This window comes from Physcomitrium patens, chromosome 4 (genome assembly GCF_059467195.1).
Source record: "Physcomitrium patens ecotype Gransden chromosome 4, ASM5946719v1, whole genome shotgun sequence".
NCBI lineage: Eukaryota > Viridiplantae > Streptophyta > Bryopsida > Funariales > Funariaceae > Physcomitrium > Physcomitrium patens.
In genome coordinates this window covers 12,175,221-12,195,949 of record NC_143413.1, presented here as the reverse complement: position 1 = coordinate 12,195,949, position 20,729 = coordinate 12,175,221, and the positions used below count along the sequence as shown (strand labels likewise).

At 35.6% G+C, this 20,729-nt stretch overlaps 3 protein-coding genes across 7 annotated transcripts; 1 reads left to right on the top strand and 2 right to left on the bottom strand.

Moving 5' to 3' along the window:
- Window positions 1–1,839: 1,839 nt before the first annotated feature.
- On the bottom strand, window positions 1,840–6,075 carry LOC112280831 (uncharacterized). Of its 4 annotated transcripts, none has more exons than XR_016502632.1 (11): window positions 5,656–6,040; window positions 5,211–5,355; window positions 4,760–4,928; window positions 4,461–4,533; window positions 4,067–4,249; window positions 3,835–3,923; window positions 3,340–3,522; window positions 3,061–3,150; window positions 2,770–2,854; window positions 2,486–2,600; window positions 1,840–2,348 (listed from the first exon to the last, which is right to left on the bottom strand). XR_016502632.1 is itself a non-coding variant. In XM_024516702.3 (11 exons), exons 1-11 carry the CDS (start codon window positions 5,852–5,854, stop codon window positions 2,323–2,325), a joined length of 1,353 nt encoding a protein of 450 aa, XP_024372470.1. In that variant the 5' UTR covers window positions 5,855–6,075; the 3' UTR covers window positions 1,840–2,322. The 4 variants fall into 4 exon arrangements, 2 of the variants coding, with proteins under 2 accessions (XP_024372470.1, XP_073389766.1); XR_012217398.2 differs by having other exon boundaries at window positions 4,461–4,551; window positions 5,656–6,000; XM_024516702.3 differs by having other exon boundaries at window positions 3,065–3,150; window positions 5,656–6,075.
- Window positions 6,076–11,073: 4,998 nt separating this feature from the next.
- Window positions 11,074–15,734, bottom strand: LOC112280773 (tRNA nucleotidyltransferase cca2). Of its 2 annotated transcripts, none has more exons than XM_024516586.3 (15): window positions 15,246–15,734; window positions 14,660–14,790; window positions 14,392–14,509; window positions 14,138–14,190; window positions 13,975–14,024; window positions 13,610–13,708; window positions 13,396–13,505; window positions 13,153–13,283; window positions 12,952–13,054; window positions 12,742–12,828; window positions 12,466–12,531; window positions 12,162–12,276; window positions 11,885–12,034; window positions 11,661–11,758; window positions 11,074–11,496 (listed from the first exon to the last, which is right to left on the bottom strand). In XM_024516586.3, exons 1-15 carry the CDS (start codon window positions 15,699–15,701, stop codon window positions 11,377–11,379), a joined length of 1,887 nt encoding a protein of 628 aa, XP_024372354.1. In that variant the 5' UTR covers window positions 15,702–15,734; the 3' UTR covers window positions 11,074–11,376. The 2 variants fall into 2 exon arrangements, with proteins under 2 accessions (XP_024372354.1, XP_024372355.1); XM_024516587.3 differs by having other exon boundaries at window positions 11,074–11,481; window positions 15,246–15,733.
- A 1,383-nt stretch (window positions 15,735–17,117) lies between these two features.
- LOC112280904 (phosphatidylglycerophosphate phosphatase 1, chloroplastic) lies at window positions 17,118–20,518 on the top strand. Its single transcript, XM_024516839.3, has 8 exons — window positions 17,118–17,319; window positions 17,553–17,804; window positions 17,995–18,262; window positions 18,620–18,792; window positions 19,009–19,086; window positions 19,389–19,462; window positions 19,724–19,831; window positions 20,183–20,518. Exons 2-8 carry the CDS (start codon window positions 17,555–17,557, stop codon window positions 20,297–20,299), a joined length of 1,068 nt encoding a protein of 355 aa, XP_024372607.1. The 5' UTR covers window positions 17,118–17,319; window positions 17,553–17,554; the 3' UTR covers window positions 20,300–20,518.
- The last annotated feature ends 211 nt before the right edge of the window (window positions 20,519–20,729 follow it).

Sequence of the window (20,729 nt, the reverse complement as noted above, 5' to 3'; positions counted from 1 at the left end):
ATGTATCAATGATGATAATACAACACTAAGATAAGTAGACATTTAAAATTACTTTAGTATCTTTTATAAAGCAAACAACGAAATATTCAAATGATATATATTATTTTTTCTCTCATAATTTTTACTTGAATATATTAATTAAAAATTATATAATAATTATTTAAATATTAATTAATAAATATATATTATGATTGATTATGAAGAGTTGCATGATAATTATTATTGAATGTTTTTGTATTTAAATTTAAACTTTTACATAAAAGCAAAATCATTTGAAACATTTGACCATTACTAAATAATATTTAATAAGAAACAATATAGAGTTAATAATATTATAGATGTGTATATTAATTTATAAAATCATGGTCATAAATAAAAACATCTTCAATCATCAATTTATTTTTCATTTCAATATTTTACAACAATTTATAAATAATTTTGGTGCTGACTTAGTAGAGAATGTAAATAATAAAATATACAAGAAAAATAAGTCTTTCATCTTGCTTATAAATCAATCATATCATATAAACTATAAATTAGAAAAAAAAAAAAAAAAAAAAAAAAAAAACACCATTTCTTTTTTTTTTTATGTAGAAAATCTAAATGACAAAAGAAATTCTTTTTATTAGCAACTTATTTAAATTAATAAATATTAAAAATCACAATAAATCACTTACAAGAATTATGTTGGCATAGTTTTTCCAATCCCATAGACCAATATTGGCACTTATACAAATAAATTACATTGAGCAAATTTTAATATTATAGAATATTATGGTAAAAGATTGATATTTTTATATACTTTGTTAAACAAATATATTTTAATATATTTAGATATTTTACAAATACTCTACATACAACCATATAAAATACAAGAGCATCGCCATTTGTTGGTACCAACACAAATGGCCGCCTCAGCCCCAGTGTGGTTCCTAGTGTGGTTCCTACTCGTTTGGTGGGTTGTTGGCAATAACTAAGCTCAACATCTACTTAGTTTCCAAAGGCAACCATTAAATCTAATATCTTTGAGAATTATATGGAACAAATTCTCATGCTTTAAACAATGTTAGGATCTTATGTTGTTAATTTGAGCGTAAAGGATTCTATGCAAAGATTTACAAAAGTCTAACATGTACATATGTACACAAAAATAATAAGTAATCAATCCAATAATTTTTATTAACTAGTTTGAATTAACTTCAACATACAGTAAGTTTAATATGATTTATTTATCACCATATGTTAGAAACTTTTCAGATGTACAAATTGTGAAATGTTAATTTTCACTTAAACTAGAAGTTTCTAATTCTAAAATAACGGAAAATAATATAATCTCAACACAGTATACACATACATGAAAGAAGAGTAAGCTAAATAAAATTTACTCAAAATTGATCACTTCAAGGATGAGTGTATGCTACCTTCAGTTTTAAGTGTCCAATTGCATTAAACATATCATAACAAGTGAGTTTGGGCTCTATGCTACTGCTGTTGCTAGGATTTCCCTGAAGAGGAGGAAGTTATGATTGCCATAAAAGCCATTAATCTACAGAGGACTACTTTAGACTAAAATATGACAACGAGCCCACCTGCATTCTTCACCTTGACATGAGGGAGGGTGGTCTTTCTCCTCAGCTGGAAAGTCACCAGGTTTTGTTCAGAAACGTCATAAAAAGTCGCAGCTGTTTATTGCGAATAGAGCAATGGCATGGCTGGAGGCACTAAAGATGATCCAGGTGTCCGCATGCACACGTTGTACCCTGGTTGTGTGCAAAAACACTCACCTAACAACAGGACGATATTGTAATGAACCCAGCAGTTATGTCATAACACAACATCTTGTGGAGAACACGAACATTATTTTGTATCATTGTTTACAGCATCCGTGCTTTAAAACATGAAATGCTAAACATGAAGTCATCTCTTCGACTTTTGGACTTCAGGACAGTATTCTAAACTTGAAATCAATCCTGAAGTGGGGAGTAAATAAGTGCCGTCAAATCACTGCATATTTGAGACATGGATATGCTAATGAAGACACAAACATTGCCAGTGATGAATTTGACAACTGATGCTATGTCAGCATCATGTTAAATCCTGGCCTCACTGATTGGTTGTAACAAGCACCACCCTGCTAGCCACACATTCTCTACAATATTCTGCAAATCCCAGTGCATACCTCCAGCGACCGTCAGCTGCGATCATGCACAGTTGCGAAGGCTAAACCAGTCCGCTTCAAAGACAAACTGTTTCTGGTTTACTAAATTAAGTGTGGGATTCTAATCTCCCACTGATACCGATATTGTATCTAATGATACGCTTTCAAGGTCTTTCAGAAAGGGGAAGTTCTGCAAAACACGAGAATAAAAGTTCAAAATCGTCAAACCAGGTATCAGTAGGAAAAAGAACATATTGAACAAATTTATTATATGATATTCAATATCTGGTCAGGAAGAACGCATATTTCAGAGCTGCGAACACTTACCTTGAGGCAATCCACGCGTACGTTCTATGTAATGTATACATCCTGCTCCTGATAGTAGCCCAGCAATAGCAGTACCGAAGATAGTGCTATTGTCCAGTTTCTCATGCAAACCTCCCTGTATAACCGATAAAATGAATTTTAAAAGCACATCAGCTGCCTGACTCCAAAACCTAACACATGTTATTTTGAAAACCATACAAAAATACAAAAAAAGGTTACAGAATTGAACATTATAAATTACATTTCTGCAAGCATTTAAATCGCAGTAATTTAAAAACAGGTACCTGTATTAAAACAACGAGAACCGCAAAATAAACAGGAATACGAAATATGCTCATGACTGCAGCTCGCCGGTCGTTTGGGATGTACCTGCAAGATTGAAGGGAAGCGAGAACCCAGTTGAACAAAGTGAGGTTGCAATGTGATCAAAACTAAAATACACATTCAAAATCACAAAAACAGAAAATAACAGGTGGGTAGTATTGCTATATTATCATCACATTCTGTACATAAAAAGTGCACAGGTTAAGCATTCCGTGTACTGATAAAAAGTACACTAAATGCAAGGAGAGCACCTACAAGCTTCGAAGGCGAGCTAGAGAGGGCAATGCAATCCCAACACATGTATGAAATACACAAAAGCACCACAAGAGCACCTTCACCTCCTGCGCATGATTATAATTCCACAATGACTCCAAAGATTATAAAAGCTTCACTTGTTTATACCATTAACCCGTACATTCTTCTAAGCAAGGGAAAAAAATTACCAATTAGCATTTAAAAAACGTAAAAGAAAACTAAAAAAGAAGAAAAAAGAGACGAAAAAGCTTCAAGCAGATGAAATGGTTCTTTACCTGATGGTTATAAGCTGGAAAGAACAAAGAGATACCTCCCACAAAGAGAACTATCGGAAGAAAGCTTTCGGGGCGGAAGAAGTAAGGGCCCTGAAGCAAACATGCAGTAATTATACTGCCAAGCACCATGGATGCTATTAATCTTGTAAAGATCACAGCACTGTGGACTTCTCGACCATCTGCCTGTGAAATACCAATGCCACCAGATTTAATTCAAGACTGCAATGAAAACCCAGGACAGGAAACAGAACATGTCGAAAAGAAATGAACTAAAACATTAATAAATACTGAACAAACTAAGCTTTAATTAAATACTACAGAGTTCATGAAAGTCCTGAAGTTCAAGCCTCTGGCAGTAAAGATTCAATAAAGAACAAACCTCCAGGAATCCACAGAGATCAAATTCCAATAACAGTGCATGTCCAACCAACTCGGGAGCTACTAACAAAGTCCATTCTCACTACCCAAACAAATGGCTGTGAAGAATTAACTTACCACCAAAGTAGGCGTCCACAGGTACCAAAAAACAACGACTGAGAAGTCAAAGCACGCTTGAGTCCATCCTAAAAGAAGCACCTTCCTATCTGCACTGGACCATATCCACGCCGCAGCTGATGAACAAAATATCTGCATTTACTGGAATTACTGAACAAGACATCCTTCGAGAGCGAATCTGTTGGAAATTCACAGGACATTCTGAAAGTGGAAAATGGGAAAATCAACATACCGCTAAGACACTGCACTGCATGGCCGATAGAACGCCATAAGCTGGGAGACGTTCCCACATTTTCAGTAAATGTTCTTTTGACAGCTAGAATACTGAGAAGAGCGGTCACTATTGCTGAAATTAATGGAGCAGACCCGATGAAGCCCCGCCAGTTTGCAACCACGTTAGCTAGAGCTCCACAACCTGTTAAGTTGAAAATAACTTCAGAGTTCAAAATCACAGGAGGTGGATTTGAATGCGGGACAACCATAAACCAATCGAAGGACTGTGTGTCGTAATATTGAGCTTAGACATGGATCGACCATGCTGTACAGTTGCGCTTAGAGGGTGCAGAAATATAAAATAGTCATATAATATGCAAGGGTGATCTAAATGAGATACTCGTATCAAATACCTGTTGCAACAACCCCATTACTAAATACCATTAACCAAAAAGTTTCATTCAGCCATTCTTGTCTGAAGCCCATCTGCACAGGCGCGAAAATCTACTGAATTACGTCATCGTCTGTGAGCATCGTACAGCCCGTAAATATTGGTTGTCATGAAACCTAGGTTGCGCAACTCTAGGTCAGATCCATGAATAAGATTCATGAATAAGATATGTCAGGCTCAACAGACAGAGAGCCACTTCCTCAAACATATGCAGAAGATAAGAGAATGCCCAGGGACCAACGTGCTAGAGGAAAGACGTACCTTTTCGTGCTCCACGACCATCCAAGACTCAAAAGAAGAATATAGAAGAGACGTTGCGATGCCCAGAGAGACATGAGCAAAGCACAGTATGCGGAATTCAGGGTACTGTTTGGCAAAACATCCTAGAGCTTGGAAGAATCCGAATAACATGCAAGCTCGTTTGCGACCTCTGAACGTCAAGGAAAAACAGGAGTAATTTAAAATTCAAGCATCACGTCAGTCCTCTGGTCCAGGTAACCTTCAATCGAAACTGTAAAAGCAAATATCGAACACGTGTTTTGTATCCATGTACTGCAGGATCCTCATGGAGTCTGAATTCTTGAGAGAAAGACAGCAGCTAGGGACTGTCCTAGCTAAACAATTCTAAACAATGCTAAACAATACAACACGAATAAATTCTTTAAATCGAATACACTGACAATGTAGAGTATGGCGCGCACGATAAACTCACATGTAGTCAGCAGAAGCTGCAATAATCGTGCCAAGGGAAAGCGAGCTTCCGTATCCAACAGCGAGCAATATAGCTATCTCTTTTCTTTTAAAACCATAGCTCTCGTATAAGGCTTCGGTGTAAACAACCTGCAATGCATCAGCCACTGCATTCCCCACAGGTGCCTCCTACCCAATCAAAATACTTCACAATTCTCCTCAAGAAACACTTCATAAAAGTTGGAAAGCAGCTGCAAAACCGAAACAGAACCAAACACATCCTCGAGAGTGCATTGGTAGAAACAACTTGTATTGAGCTAAGTATCACAAGACATAAAACTACAAAAATCCTCTTTTGCATAGTAAAGATGCAACAAGAGCAAGAACAAACAAGCCCAAGTTCTGAATTGCACTTCATTACAGCATTGAACAGCCATGGTGTCAGGCAGAGTGTAAAGAGCCCAAACCTGACGCAAGAATGAACACTGCAAGGAAAGTGCGCTGGAAGGTAACGAAGGAACCCGAGAATCGAACAATAACAGCCTTATCAATCGCTAGCGATTTGGGGACCACCAGGCTTCTGTAACCCAACATGCCAGCACAAGCGAGCATTTGGACGCCAAACACCCATGGCCCACTTTCCCAGCCCAACTCCTCCGACTCCATCCTCACTTGAACCCTAAACCCTAATCCGCTATTCCTCACCACACCCACAGAAATTGTTCACCATTGTCGAGATACTGAAGCTACTCCATCATTCCTGTCCACACTATCCACGATTGTTTCGGACGCTTCATCTTAGATCGTCGCCATCGCCACCGACACTTGAGCTTCGAAGCAGGAAAAACGAGGAGGAGTCGAGGTTCTGGTGGACTGGTCTCGAAAGGAGGTGATTTGATTAGTGAGAAGTTAAGAATCGATTTCTCACTTTTGAGAATTAATGTCCGTTTTGTTTTTAGTTTATTTTATCTCTTTGTGTGACGTGATGAGACATATGTAATGCATGGGGAGACAAAGGAGATTCAAGGTGTTCTTAGTCTTAAACCTCAACGATAGGACATACTTGGGAGTTTTATGACATATACACACACAATTTTTTAAATTCTAGAATGGAAAGTTAAGTTTTATTTATTTGTTATGAGATATCAAGTAATTATTTGCAATTACTGAATTGTATCCGATTTTTATATCTCCGTGAATTCATGTCATAGTTATCAGCATGTACATTCTATTTCATCAATATATATATATTATTTTTTGTTTTTGTTTTGTTTTGTTTTGTTTTTTTTTTTTTTTTCATTTTTGCCATGTGTGATTTTTGACAGCATACAACTATACTTAAGGAAATCAAAATAGATCATTTGCTTAGTTTGTACATTGTTCCATTTTTCTTCATTAAATAAAAATATATTTCTTTAAATCTAAATAATTCATCATAATGAATGTTTATTCACATGAGCAGATAGAAGTAAATGAATGTAGGTAGAAATATGTTAGGTAGATAACATCTTCTTTAGGAAACTTCAAAGAATCTTTTTATATATGGATCATATCTTAAGATTCTTCTTGATATATTATATGGTTGTTAAAATTTGTGATATAAGTTCTGTACTTTTAGGAAGCTACTATGAAAGCAATCTACAATTTGGATGTTTTGGCCACAAGCCTTGTGGATTGTAGAAAGCTTCCACAAAGCCTTCTTGACAACTATTATATATAGAGGCAAGATTGTAGACATATTTAATCTTGTCAATGCTTTTCTTATGTTCTAATTTTAATTCAAGATTATTTAATTTCTTTGTATTAGGCAAAATTTATTGTAGTTATTTTTATTTATTTTTATTTATTTATTTATTTATTTTTGTCTCTATGTAGCAATATACAAATATATTATCTTTTCAAAGTTATATTTAATTTCATGTTCTTGATAATTCAATAAGATTAATATATAAAACATCAAAATTTAATGTTTTTTTTTTTTTTTTTTTTTTTTTTTGTGAAGAATAAGTTATATATACGTATATATAAATAAAGAGACAAAAAGATAGAGAAAAAAAAAATTGGAGCTTATAAATAACTATCTTCCAAATTAATATTATTTTTGTAACACTACTTTCTTTGTGTTTTTTTTTACATAGCAATTATGATTTTATTATAATTATAAAAAAATTTAATACAAATAAAGAATTTTATAGCATAAATGTAAGTAAAATTTAGAAATTTTATCATTTTTATGCATCAATTTTATTTACCACCTTAACCAATATTAGAATTGACAAATCAATAAGACACATAGATAACAAGAGTTTCTTTAACATTTTTATAAATTTAAGAGATTCAAATAAAAAAAATTACACTATATAGGCAACCAACAATTGTTCTTTAGGAAAAAGTTGATAGTACCATATCCAAATTTTGAGGATTTATCAACCAAGAAAATTTTAATATTGAGCTAATACTTCTTAATTATCATTGTTTACATTGTCTTATAACCTTTTCAAGAGTTCTATTCTTATGCTATCTAATTATAAGGTCTTATAACTTTCCATGTCTTTTTCAAAGATATTTAATATTATTATTGATAAAGGTTTAATCTAATATGAATTCATATATTACTATTCTAATAATAACTATTAAAAAAAGAACTTATCCATCAAAGATTCTAAAGTAGTAATCATATGTAGGAAGTTTGGAAGATATTTTTATTAATCAGCAAAGAAGATTAAGCATATGTCATCTGTATATTGTTTGCCATTGATCTTATTTCTTTGATTATTACAAAGCTTTGAAATAAATAATGCTTAATGTTATTTTTTTGATAAATTTTAAAAATGCAATAGAACTTTCTTTTTTTTCTTTTTAATTAATATCTTCTTACTTCTATTCTTTAAATTAAATTAACATTTTTTTTCTATTTATTAAAGACTTTGTAGAAAAATTGAATTTATAGAGTGTTTTAAAGAATGAATTGAGCTTGAATTAACCTTGTAAAAGTTGATAAATTTCTAAGTCTATTGTAAAAATAATTCTTGCATTTTTTTATAGTTCAAATTTTATTAACTTAAGTTAGAGTCTTTAGATCATAAAATAATAAAAAAAAAATCATTTTACATGAAAAATGTCTTTAAATTACATAGAGAATCCTCTAAATTTAAATTTGATTTAGATAGATGCTAAGTATTAGTCTCATCAAGTAATAATATTCTTCTATAAGTAGAATATTTATTTATTAGATTCTTCTTTGTATTATAATTTATTTTGGATTTTCCTCAGATAATATTTTTGTCAAATTAATGCATAATTTAATTATTTTATGGTATTTATTAGATGCATATATATTCACAATATTTAATTATTATTTTAGATTAACTTTGAATGTAGAAGTTTTAAAATAAAAACCTTAAATTTTGTATATGTGTGTTTTTTTAGGTTTCTTTTTATATTCCAGAAATTAATTATTTCGTATGATTTACTAAATCTATTGGAAGTAATTTTTTGATTATAAAAAACAATTAATTTTTAGAATAAAGAAAGTGACAAGATTGAAGAATAATATTTCTTATGCTTATTTCACTAATATAATTTTTTTCCAAAGATTCAAATAATATGAAAGACATAGTTAAAAATATAGAATATAAGTTTTTCTTTTAGTGTGCAAAAACAAATATGCTTTTAAATAATACTTATATTATATTTAATTGGTTATCTTTAAATTATAGCCAAAGCATTATGTTTTTTCTTATTTAAATGTATTGCATATTTACTCCAAACTTTTGATATTTCTAAAAGTAGTTGGTTGTAGTATAACAACTATATTATTAAATGTTTTAGCTGAATTCGTGTATTACTTAACTTTATGTTCAAATGTATATCCAATTCTAATGATTTGTCTATTAGATGCATCTATTTCAATAACTAAAAATAGATCTCTTTATCTTTATCAAAGTTTTTTTTTTTTTTTTTTTTTTTTTTTTTTTTATATATATCTTTTCTCCAATCTCTTTTTATATCTCTTTTACTTATGTAAACAACATATTATTATTTTTTGAAATTGTCAAATTCACTTTTTGAATGTTCTTTATAACTTCAATGACCTGCAAGAGATTACTTTAAGGTTAATTATTTAGATATTTAAAAGATTTTCTAGTATTCTTTGAGGCCTTGTCTATGGTGAGTGTAACTTACAAACATGCTAATTCTCTTGTCAAAAATCTCTTTTAGATTTAAAATAAGGTACTTCGAGTTAAGTTTGATAGACATTGGAATGTCTTCATTTATATATTTAAGACACCATGATTTCCTTAAAGAGTTTTTTTAAAGATTTACTCTTATAAATATGAAATACAATTATCAATTCAGATCTTAATATTATTTTCTTGGTGCTTGGTTTTGGGTCTTCTTTAATTTTGAACTTGCATAAAGCCTTCTATATTAATTTTTTAAATCTTTACATTGTATGTCTTCTACTAGATCCTCTAAAATTCCTCCATAATAATCTTACTTAAATGTCTTCAAGTTTTAATGTAATATTATATAAATTTATTTTCATGCTTAAAGTTGAAATTGATTTTGATTTTGCTAATACAAGGGCCTTACATTCTTTGTTACTATAAGATGTTACTAAATAAAAGAAAGAGTTTATAGGTTATTATTTCACTCTTAAATATTATAGAATTAAAAAATTGAAACTTTTATACTTCAATTTACACCTCAATTTAAGCTTTTTCAAAAATAAAGCTCATCTAAAATATGATAGTTTGAGCTTATTTTAAAAACAAGTCCTATGATGCCAACCACATATTGTGCAATTTTTAAAAATCTGTTTGGTAGTTCCTTCATGTTACCAAAGTTGAGACTTTTATAATATTTAAGTAATTAAGATTGTTAAGTTCTTATATAGTTATAAAATCCCTTTTTAGATCATAGTCTAAAACATGCACAAACATGCCAAATATAAATAAAAGTACTACAATTTTTTATTTTCTTGTGAAGGTTATTTCATACATTTATTTATTTATATTTATCTTCATTTGAACTTTTTAGAATTTTTTTGCATTAAGAAATCAAAGTAATACTTTAAAAAAATTAGAAATAAGAATCTTAGTAGGTATACTTCATTCTGGACATAGGCAACTTAATTATTTATAGATTCTAATTGCTAGTAAAAATCATGTTCTTCATGTATGTTCAATTAGGTGTATATGCCTCCAAATGGGAGATTACTCTTGTCTCTTCTAGATTTATCACTTCATATACTTCCTAAGTACAATGACATTCTTATCCTAATCTAAGTATAATATCTTCTATTTTGTTTGTGACTATTTAATTTAAATAAAAAATAAAAAAATAAAACATAACAAAATACTAGTCAAAATATTTTTCAATCTCTTACACTTAGTGTATTTTTTTAATATCACTAACACAACAACCAATAGTCTAAACTTCTCTATTTTATGGCTCAACATCAATTACACTACCAACACTAAGAGGGTTATCTATTATTGCAAAGTCACAAAATATCATTACTTTTGTCCAATTAATTCTCCCTTCAAAACTTGGAATTTAAAAATGATGTAATCTATACTTCCTTTTTAGATGAATACTAATATGATACAATCATTTTATGTTATTGCTTGTATAGAAATATCATGTTTTTCTTTTGCAGTGTGTTCTTTGTGGAAAAATTGAGGATTCAATTAAAATCTGAATTTTTAAAACACAAATAACTAAGTATGTCTTAGATTATTATTGTATTAAATTAAGAAAATATTAATAATTGACAATGAACACAATTATAAATTCTGTGGGCAACTGAGGCGAAAATGCTAACACATGATGCCAGTAAGTTCAATTTCAGACATCAAAATGATGCCACAAAACAAAAATAAGTAAGTGCTTGATTCATATTATGAGCTTAGTTACAAATAGTACTGCTACTTGGATTTCACGGTAATTAATGCACTAGCCAAAATCTTTTTGAAATGGGCATTGTGGTACAACCAGCGCACACTTGGTGACATTTTTTTAGTCTCTCCATACGATTCAAATTGGTATTCCACCTTTACATAGCTCCCAAAACAATTCGCGATTGCAAATGCGGTGATTACGAATGCGCAGATTTACATGACTCAAGAAAGAATTAGCCGCCGAAATAAGAAGTGTCATCCAGTTGAGGCATCGTCAGAACGTTAGCTTGACTTCAGGCGCTTTACATGCTCCCCTTGAAACCATTCTAAGCACTGCTCCTCAGTACCTTCTGGATGAGCAAGCTCCCACTTGTGAAACCTGGTCATCTGCGAATCCAGGATCTTAAATGAAACAGGTTAAGCCCACCTACAATGTTATATAATTACGACAAACGTTACAAAGATGAAGAGAAATAAACATACACCATACTGATTAATGTATGCGAGAGAATACTAAAAGAGAAACAAAGAAATAAATGAATATAAAAATGGCTGAGGAAGGGTACCCATTCTTTCACTTGAGGGCCACCTTTAGTTAGTCCCAGAAGGCTCATTACTTTCTTCCCATCAAATAATGGTTTTTTGTCCCACACTTTTTCAAGTCCTGCAGGATAATTCTCATAATTACAAGTTAGATCGCGGACTCGGTGATTCAAACCCACAACGAACACTGCAGCACCAATTCCACACGATTTCTTAATTTATTAATTCCCGTCTTAGAGCTTCTCACCTAATCTCAGTAGAGTAGCTTCAACGATTAGGCAGCTATTTGTCCTCTCCGTCAAGTGGCTTGAACTGGTTTCATCAAGTGGAATAGAAAGAACTGACGAAAGAACCAAAGCCAGGCGCCACATGCCCTTGATTTCTCCCAGCAGCAAACCTATACATGAATCGAATCATAATATGATTTAGCAGCTAAATGTTCATCAAAACCAGGAGGCTGGACGACCCAAAGATTGGTTACGTTATCAAACCAGCGAGTGCATAATTAAGAGTGAAACGCAAACCTGCTCGTACTCTCTTCTCTGATTGAAAACCTTCGTCAGTCCTTTCAGGTGCATCAACGAGTAACATTTCCGTAAGTTCCACAAATTGCTCAGCAGCACTATGAAGCTGTAATACCTGCCAAGAAACATTCTTGTCTAACATAAATATCTGAAGAATCACATGAAAGCAAATCAATGATCGCTTTCACGAAGCTAAAACAATAAAAGTCTCCAGCATGAGAAAATAATTCTATGTTGTTCATCTACAAAAGCAGCTTCAAAAGGTGCACTATACATACACCAGCAGTGAGCACCCTATACAAACCTTTTTGGCGTCGTCCGATTTCAGCTTCAAGGATTCCTTGATAATGAGCTCCGATATAGACACTTCCTGGTAGCTCACAATGTACGTAAACAAGCCATCAAAACTCAGGTAAGAGTGAGTAAGGATATCCATGGTATGGGTAAAAGTCTTAAAGGACGAGCAAAGTCAAAAGACAGTTGCCTACTTGAAGATATTACAATATTTGAAACTCACGGGACTTGAGCTGCAGAGAATGACACCAATGGCAAGAAAACAAAGCATTAGAGTGGAACTCACCACGCCTTTCTTCCCTAAATTTGAAGCTGTAACATTTCGTAGTGGAAGAAGTAAGCTAGATAGATAAAACAATCTCCTTTCCTCACCCTATACATTGCGAGAAATTGTTTGACATGTAATCAATATATACAACTTCCAATGTCAGCAATTCAGGACGACTTGAAATCGTTTACAAATATTTTTGAAGAGATATCCAACATGCGCCCATACCGTAAATTTTCTTGGTGCCCCTACTGTACTTGGAACAACCTCGAGTTCAGCCTCGAAGGCCTCAAAGACATCTCCAGCTGCTTCCATATAATCAACACACAACCTACACATCCAGAAATTGCTCAGGCAAACCACAATGTACAGCTGAAGTTGACTCCGTTCTATGTTAATTCAGAGCAACAGCAAAAACACAATGGTTACCTCCCAGTATTTTCCTCAAGTGGCGGCTTAATGTTGCAAAGTATACTCGTGAAAATAACTGGAAAAAGTTGTAGCTGTTCCAGACACCGCATAGCTGTATTTGGCTTCTTTCCATTCAACATCAGAGCAATCTGGAGCAGAGTAGAAGTCCTATTAATGAAGGCAGCGAGAAGCCAAGTTGTAGCGACCCCTTCCGAAAAGCAGGAACGCATGAAGCTCATTTCTGCGAGAATGGTCGTTTACCTCTTTGCCAATACGTTCACGGCTCACTTTGTGGCCGAGCGCTGACTTAACTTCATCACATGAAGCCGCCTTTTTAAGCTCGTCATCCAGCTTAAATCCAAACCGTGCACCTGGTGAAATGAAAGCCAAGATAATGTTGTAAATTATGGAACAATTGAAATAATTGTATGCGGAATGATGAAAAAGTTCGAAAGATGTGCCATCAAAGACCCACCAAAGCGCACAGCCCGCATCACGCGTAATGGATCATCTAGAAACGTTTCTTTCGGAGGAAGGGGAGTGCGGATAATTCCCGCTTTCAAGTCTTTGATTCCTGTTAGAAAAGAGAGGATGCCGTCATTGTCGAGACCGCCATAAACTGGAATATAAAGTTGATGCAGCAATGAACCAACGGTGAACTACCAGGCATTCCTTTTTTAAACAGAACTATTATTTTACTGTATAAACAGAATTCGTAACTACGTGAAAAATGTGCCCAGTGGAACAATTACAAGCAACGAAACGACACCCAAAAACTACTTGCGTTCAGATTGAGCTGCACACATGTATGGTAGCTTGAACAGATTAAGAGTTGCATACCTTGTGACGTCAGGTCCTCCACGGAACGTTTGTTGATGTTGTAAAACAAACTGCCCAACACAATCGAAGTACAACTGAGTATCTAATTTACAAAATACGTCGTCAATATGATTCCAGGAGCAGTTTTAAATATCCAGCATATATCCAGGAATGGCGTCGAAACCTGTTTATAGTCAGGTCCCGCCGAAAAGCATCTTGTTCGGCAGTTCCGAATTCCTGGGGAACCCATCGAAGTCAGAATCTATAACACGGGTCACTAGCGTAAATATCCTTCAGACCACTAAAATACTCCGAAGTGGAAGTTTCATTTGCAAGTCAAAACAAATCCCCAGGCAATGTTGACACGATGGTAGATGGAAGACGACAGAATTACGGAAATCTTCAATGCATTGGTATTCTGGCCCAATACACACGCACCATAGTTGGAATACGGCTGTTATTCGCGTACGTCTCTGCTCGTAAGTTTACGAAATCCACGAAAACACCCTTCACTTTCATGGTGGCCGTCTCCAAATGCTTTGACTGCTCAGGATTGCTGCAGGGACAGAATTATTGAAAATTAAGTGACAAGTTTCATAATGCGTATAAGTTTAACCGGCTTGTACATGATTTGCAAGGGTTGGTTCATTACTGAAAGCAAACATCCAGCGACAACGACAGAGAAACCGGACAGGAAAGTATGTACCTCTGAATGACCCCAACCCCTGTGGTAGACTCTCCAATGCTTTTCAGATAGTCGTTAACTTTCTCACAAAAGTCCTTGCCTAACATGTTGTCTAGCGCGATGTCAATATCAGCTGAATCTTTCCCAAGGAGCTGCCAAATTGAACACGAAAGAAAACATCAACGTGCTAGAAACTAAAATTGATGCAATAAGTCCACTGCGATCGGAAGGCCTCCGAATTTCTGGTACCCTTGATTTTTCGGTGTACTGGAATCTCTACTGCTATCATCAACTATATTACTATATACCTACTGGAATAACCATAATTTACTCTCTTCAACCCAAAACCCCCGACTCTACTCAGGCTGATCTCCAACAGCGATACGAAAATAAATAAAAAATGCAGAGAAAATGACCTCGACCGACTCAATGTCGGACTCTCCATGGCACCAGGTTGCACATGAATCCTTTTCCAAATTCACGTATTTCATAAAAAGCGCGAAGAGCGCCAAGCAATCCCAATTACATCTCCCGACCCCCAACATTCACGCGCACAATTTGGCGAAATCATCTGGTCTCACGAACAAGAATGCAACTACGAATTCACCTTATCACGAACCCATCCTCCGGCCACCCGCAGCTCCGTGCTCAGCCCAAAGTGTTTCAATGTTGCAATAAGAACATCGAAAATCTTCTCCTCCAGTTCCGTCAGCCTAACGGTGTCCAACCCCTCTACCTCCTCCTCCTCCTCCAACCCCATTATATTCTCCATCACCACACACAGCGCTCTCCGCAATCGCCCTCCCTCCCAGGTTTCTCTTCCTGCGTCGAATCCTACCACTCGTTGTCCTCTTCCAACTAACCCCTGCCAAGGCTCCCGCAACGAAAATCCCTTACGCAGGGGCAAATCGAGCGCACACGCCCCCTGATCCCGGGCGAATTCCCTCCTCACGCGAGGAGTCGTCGACGCAGCGACCTTGAGCGAGCGGCGAAGCGTCCAGAGGCGGAGGGTCGAGAGCGAGCCCAAGCGCGAGAAAGAACCTGCAGTTGCCATGTCCGCCATAGCCAGGGACGCTCTGTGCAATACGTAATTGGCGGGGATTGTGCAGAATTAGGGTTTGGGGATCAGCCAGGTCAGCTTGGTTGAGAATTCTCCATTGCCACCGTGAATTCCCAAGCCCAGCCCGCGAGAAGCCTTCAGCTTCGTCATCCATCCGTCCTATACGTCCATATACTTCATCCATGAGCGTCATTCATCCGAACCGCGTCTCTTGGTGAAAACCAGAAAAGTGTATTTTATACCATTCATATCCTCTCTCTAGTTGGGTTGATTACAATAGATTAATTTTCACCAGAAACAATAAGAACTAAAAACGAAACAGATACGCTTTTGCTGCTGAAGCAATTTTAAAATTTTAAATCTTACTCGAGAAAAGAAAAATTGTTGTGTGTACAAAAGTATGTGATAAAAGATGGATATAAACTTTTTATAGTTAATTAAAAATAAATTGCAAAGAAGATGATGATGCATGAGTAAAATTTTCTTGAACAACCACTTTTTAAAAAAATTATGGAGGATATCCAATTAAAAAAAAATTAAAAAATTAAAAAATAAGACTATTCTACAAAAAGATATTGCACACAATAATGGAGGTTAATGTTTTTATGAAACTGCATTCTTCAAGTTCCTGATGCTACTTGAAACACTTTTGTATAACTACAAGCTCCAAATTTGATCAGATTTGTGTTTACTTGTACGCTTAACAAATATATGTCCTACGAACAAAGAGAAAAATTATCAATTTTAAATAAAAGAATTATCCAAAAAAATACAAATACAAATGGTTGGTTTGTTTGTTCCTTCTTCATTGGATCAATTTTGTTATAAAAATATATTAAAAAACTAAGCTTTTGGTAGAGTAAAACCAAATGTTGCCAATTGAAGCCTATGGTTATAACTTAGCAATAAAAGCCATTTGTATACATGACTTTGGACATTCTTGCAAGGCTAACTCCAATCTTAGCAAATATTTGTTAGTACTCTCATTTGCTAAACTAAGGATGTAAAAATTTATGTGGATTGTGAAAGAAAATTTTATTAGGTGAAATGTTGCATGTAAGAAGAAAGATATCCAATATTGAATTGGGGGACTAAGGTTCAGAAAACCATAAAAAGGGTTATATAGAGATGTGTTGAACATATACATGTGATAGCAAAAAAAGATTTAGATTCAGATTTGTGAGCAAACAAAATGGAATCCTTGAAGCAAGAATCAGGACAAGGAATGGCTTTGTTTGTGAAAAAATGGAGGTTTGTGAAACTTTTGAATGGGTTATTAAGAAGAGACCACTAGAGTAGAGGATTTTTCCCATAGGAACGGTCTCCATGGCACTTACAAAAAGAAGGGTTTACAAGGCCTCTTCAGCCATGCATGAAGCTTTCAAAGGCAAAGTACCCCCACATTCGTCTTGTGCTTGAAACATTTTGAGTCTTCTGCCTCTTGTAACCCAGAGAACTCTCACATACCAACGGGCTTTCTGGAGCTCTGCCAATTCCACCGCGTTTGCGCCCTCCCTCGTGACTTCCTGGTATGTTTACTTTGAAGCCTGTGACGATGGTGGTGGCAAATGTGTTGGGTTGGGTTTTGTCTTGAGCAATTGTGTAGTGTTTTGTGATTCAGGCAGGTGAACTGATTTAGCAGAACGCAAGTATTAGTCCTCATTTTCCCTGATCTCATGCTTTCATTGTTTGGGCTCGGGTTGTCTTGAGGATCATTCAATTCGGTCGCCAGGATCAGTTGTGATGTTTGGTTCTCTTACCGCTGCAGCTGGACGGTGATCAGCTTTTTCATTTCTTGGTCGCATTTCTAGGATTACAGTTTCTGACGGTGAATCTGTGATGCACCCAGTTCAGCCATGCGATCTTCTTTTGGCACCCACTTGCTGCGCTCTTCCCTTCCATCCTCCGCGGATTCCCTACGGATTCTGAGCTACAGTGCTCGCATACCGGTTCGCGACAATGCTCCTGTTGGTCTGAGATGTTGGTTCAATAAGCACAACTGGGTTTGTAGACCACAATTAGTGCAATTGAGGGTTGGACATCTGTCTGGGTTTCGAGTTGAGGCTAGGGGAGCTGTGGACGCCGTCGTGGATGCAAGTGGGATGGGTTAGTGATGCTTTCTAAAATTTCATGCTTGAGAGTTTTATGCAGCTTTGGATTCGCAGGCTGCGTTATTTCTGTTTTCTTGTTTGAAGTTTGGGGTATGGGGTTGATGAAAAGTAGTCCAAATTAAGTGGGAAAATGTTTTGGCGGCCGATTTTGAATTTGTTTCGTGTAAATGCGAGATTTGGTGCAGACAAGCAGAGTCCAGACTCAGGAGTAGCTGAAGAAGCTAATTCCTTGGAGTCCCTAGAAGTGCCAGCCACAATCAGGGTTTCAGAGGACATGGGGCAGCTCGAGCCACAGGGTCCAGACCGCGATGTAAAAGATGGCGTGAACGTGAAGAAGTCGATTTGGTCGAAATTGGGGCAGAGGGTCAACATTGCGGGGATTCAATTCGCATCTAGAGTAATGTTACACGATCAACATCTCGCTATCCCACATATTAGTGTCCCAGACATACGGTAATTTCTAAATTCACGTTTGGAACCAGTCGCTCATGTGCAATGCAACGATTGAACGAGAGATGTGGTATGTTGAATGTCATGGAACAAACCATGTTCTTTGTTGACGCTCATAACTTATCAGAAGTGCAACTTTTTTGATGTCTAAGTCTCTTATAAACGAAGTCCCTGAACAGTGTGGATTAAATTACTCTGATGGAGTTTATCAACAGCGTCTGGATTAACAAGTAGTCAAGTTGTAGTTTTTATTTGTTTTCGAACTTAATCAACGTGTGACCATTAAGGCATTGTTGTTACATAGAAACCCGTTTTTGGAGATGACGCCAACAATGAAAAGTACGCAGTTGATTTTGGCAGGTGGATAGACTGGAAGGCTTTACATGATCATGGTTTTGAAGGTGTGGTGTTCGATAAGGATAACACTCTCACCGCACCTTATGCGTTTGCTCTATGGCCAGCCCTTTCGACATCCCTGCAAGAATGCCAATCAGTTTTTGAGGGTCGAATTGCCTTGTTAAGTAACTCAGCTGGTACGTTGGTCGCTTCGCTGCTCGTCACTGTGGATACTGCCGTGATGCAGATTTTAGTATAAGAAACATATTTGAATCCTATTGCCAACAGTTTGATAATGCATAAACTGGCTCAATTATAATGGGTGTAAAAAGAATATAGAATCCTACAAGTTAATTGTCATTGGATCTTGATTAGTGTCTATCCTAAGAGAATGAGAGTTGCGTCCAAAACAGGATTATATCAATTCGATCCTGATGGAGTGGAGGCTAAAGCTTTAGAGGAGAGACTAGGAATTCCTGTTATTCGCCATGGTATGTTTTCCTGCTTTTGGATTGTCCTATTACTTAGATTACTCGCAGTGTTTTTCATGTAATATCTGGTGCTTTGTGCATGTGTTTACAATGGCCTAGGTGTCAGGTATTATTTTTGGTCACAAGTGCAGTTCAAGATGGGGGGAGTTTGAAGTTTGTCAGTATGAAAATATTCACTTTTCTAAAGCGTGATTGTGCCAAGTGGTTATACCTTATTTTGGCACCTACTCCACATGAGTAGATTACTCGTAATTTGGTTCAAATGGAGTATAGGTAGTGTTTGAGTGTGTGGCATGTCGCAGGGACGAAAAAACCAGCAGGAACAGCTGAAGATCTTGTAAAGCACTTCGGATGTGACCCGTCAAGGATTATTATGGTATTTGTCTTTTTTTTTTTTTTTTTTTTTTTTTTTCCATGCATCACAGCTACCTATCAAAGCAGACACTGTGATATGATTAAATGGCTACGTCTAAGTGTATGGCCTTTCAGCCCGTACTTGCAGGAAGAAGACTTGCTGCTTTAAAATCATACGATAGGATCCGCAAAGATTGACCCACTGTTTGCTTTATGTGTCATGGACCAAGAGTGACTCTAGCAATCCTTGTTCTGATTACCCTCTTTTGTTGAAAATGGGCAGGTCGGAGATCGCTACTTCACAGATGTTGTGTTTGGGAATAATAATGGCTTGCTCACCATCAGACCCGCTCCACTCACTTCTATTGGAGAGCCTTTTGTTGTGCAGAAGGTATAGCATCATCCTATGTATGTGAAATGATGTTCATCCAGCATGCATAAAACTTGCACATTTATGGTACCGCTGACAGTACATTTACTTCAATTTCTTAGTATTAATAACACGCATTTCATTTGAGTTGGCTGCCATCTCAAATTGGCACTTACGTCACGTTGTGCAACTCTCTCTCTCTCTCTCTCTCTCTCTATCTATCTATCTATCTATCTATCTATATATATATATTTATACATATATCTGCCTTTTTTTCTTTTTTCAGACTGGTTATCGTTGCTAGTGGACAATAGCTACGGTCTTGCAGTCACCTAACAGCAATTCTTTTCTCCTATTTGTCACGAATTATAGGTGAGGATGCTTGAAGAAGCTGCAGTGGGGCGATGGCGAAGGCAAAATGTTCAACCGAAAGAGCATGTTTTGTTCACCTCTGCTCATGATTTCATCAAGGGTTCTGCCTGTTGGTAGTCGGATTCTACTCTTAGGATATATCATACATCGCATAGCTGTAAGTCGGGCGGTTGAGGATCTAAATAGTGTTTAGATTATGAGTGGTTAGCGGAATTTTTTTTCCAGCTATCTTCAAATTTGGATAATGTAGGAAGTTTCTCTACATCTGAGGATGTTTCACTGACATTTGAGTGATCTCCTTGTTTAATGTGAACGATTGTGAATTCTTACTACCAACTGTTATGCAACTAGACCATCGCATATAACAGTCACTCTTTTGTATTCTTATGGCGTCACGTCAGTGATTTCTACAAGAACGGTTTATGACGGTACCAATATCCAAAAAAGGCACTCAATCTTGATTCCTGACATCTTAGGTCCCGAAAATGTCAGCGGAGTCCTATTTTGGTACTTCACCTGCATGGTAGCATTAGATCTAGAAACAGAT

Excerpts from the sequence above, each read along its gene's own strand:
- LOC112280831 (XM_073533665.2), bottom strand. The coding sequence starts at position 5,854 with ATGGAGTCGGAGGAGTTGGGCTGGGAAAGTGGGCCATGGGTGTTTGGC. Across the intron at positions 5,356-5,655 it reads AGTGTTCATTCTTGCGTCAG|TGGCTGATGCATTGCAGGTT; the intron begins GTTTGGGCTCTT and ends TGGGGAATGCAG. Across the intron at positions 4,250-4,460 it reads TAATGGGGTTGTTGCAACAG|GTTGTGGAGCTCTAGCTAAC; the intron begins GTATTTGATACG and ends TCAACTTAACAG.
- LOC112280904 (XM_024516839.3), top strand. The coding sequence starts at position 17,555 with ATGCGATCTTCTTTTGGCACCCACTTGCTGCGCTCTTCCCTTCCATCC. Across the intron at positions 18,263-18,619 it reads ATTAGTGTCCCAGACATACG|GTGGATAGACTGGAAGGCTT; the intron begins GTAATTTCTAAA and ends TGATTTTGGCAG. Across the intron at positions 19,463-19,723 it reads ACCCGTCAAGGATTATTATG|GTCGGAGATCGCTACTTCAC; the intron begins GTATTTGTCTTT and ends GAAAATGGGCAG.
- LOC112280773 (XM_024516586.3), bottom strand. The coding sequence starts at position 15,701 with ATGGCGGACATGGCAACTGCAGGTTCTTTCTCGCGCTTGGGCTCGCTC. Across the intron at positions 14,510-14,659 it reads GGGGTTGGGGTCATTCAGAG|CAATCCTGAGCAGTCAAAGC; the intron begins GTACATACTTTC and ends CTGTCCCTGCAG. Across the intron at positions 13,506-13,609 it reads GATGCGGGCTGTGCGCTTTG|GTGCACGGTTTGGATTTAAG; the intron begins GTGGGTCTTTGA and ends TCATTTCACCAG.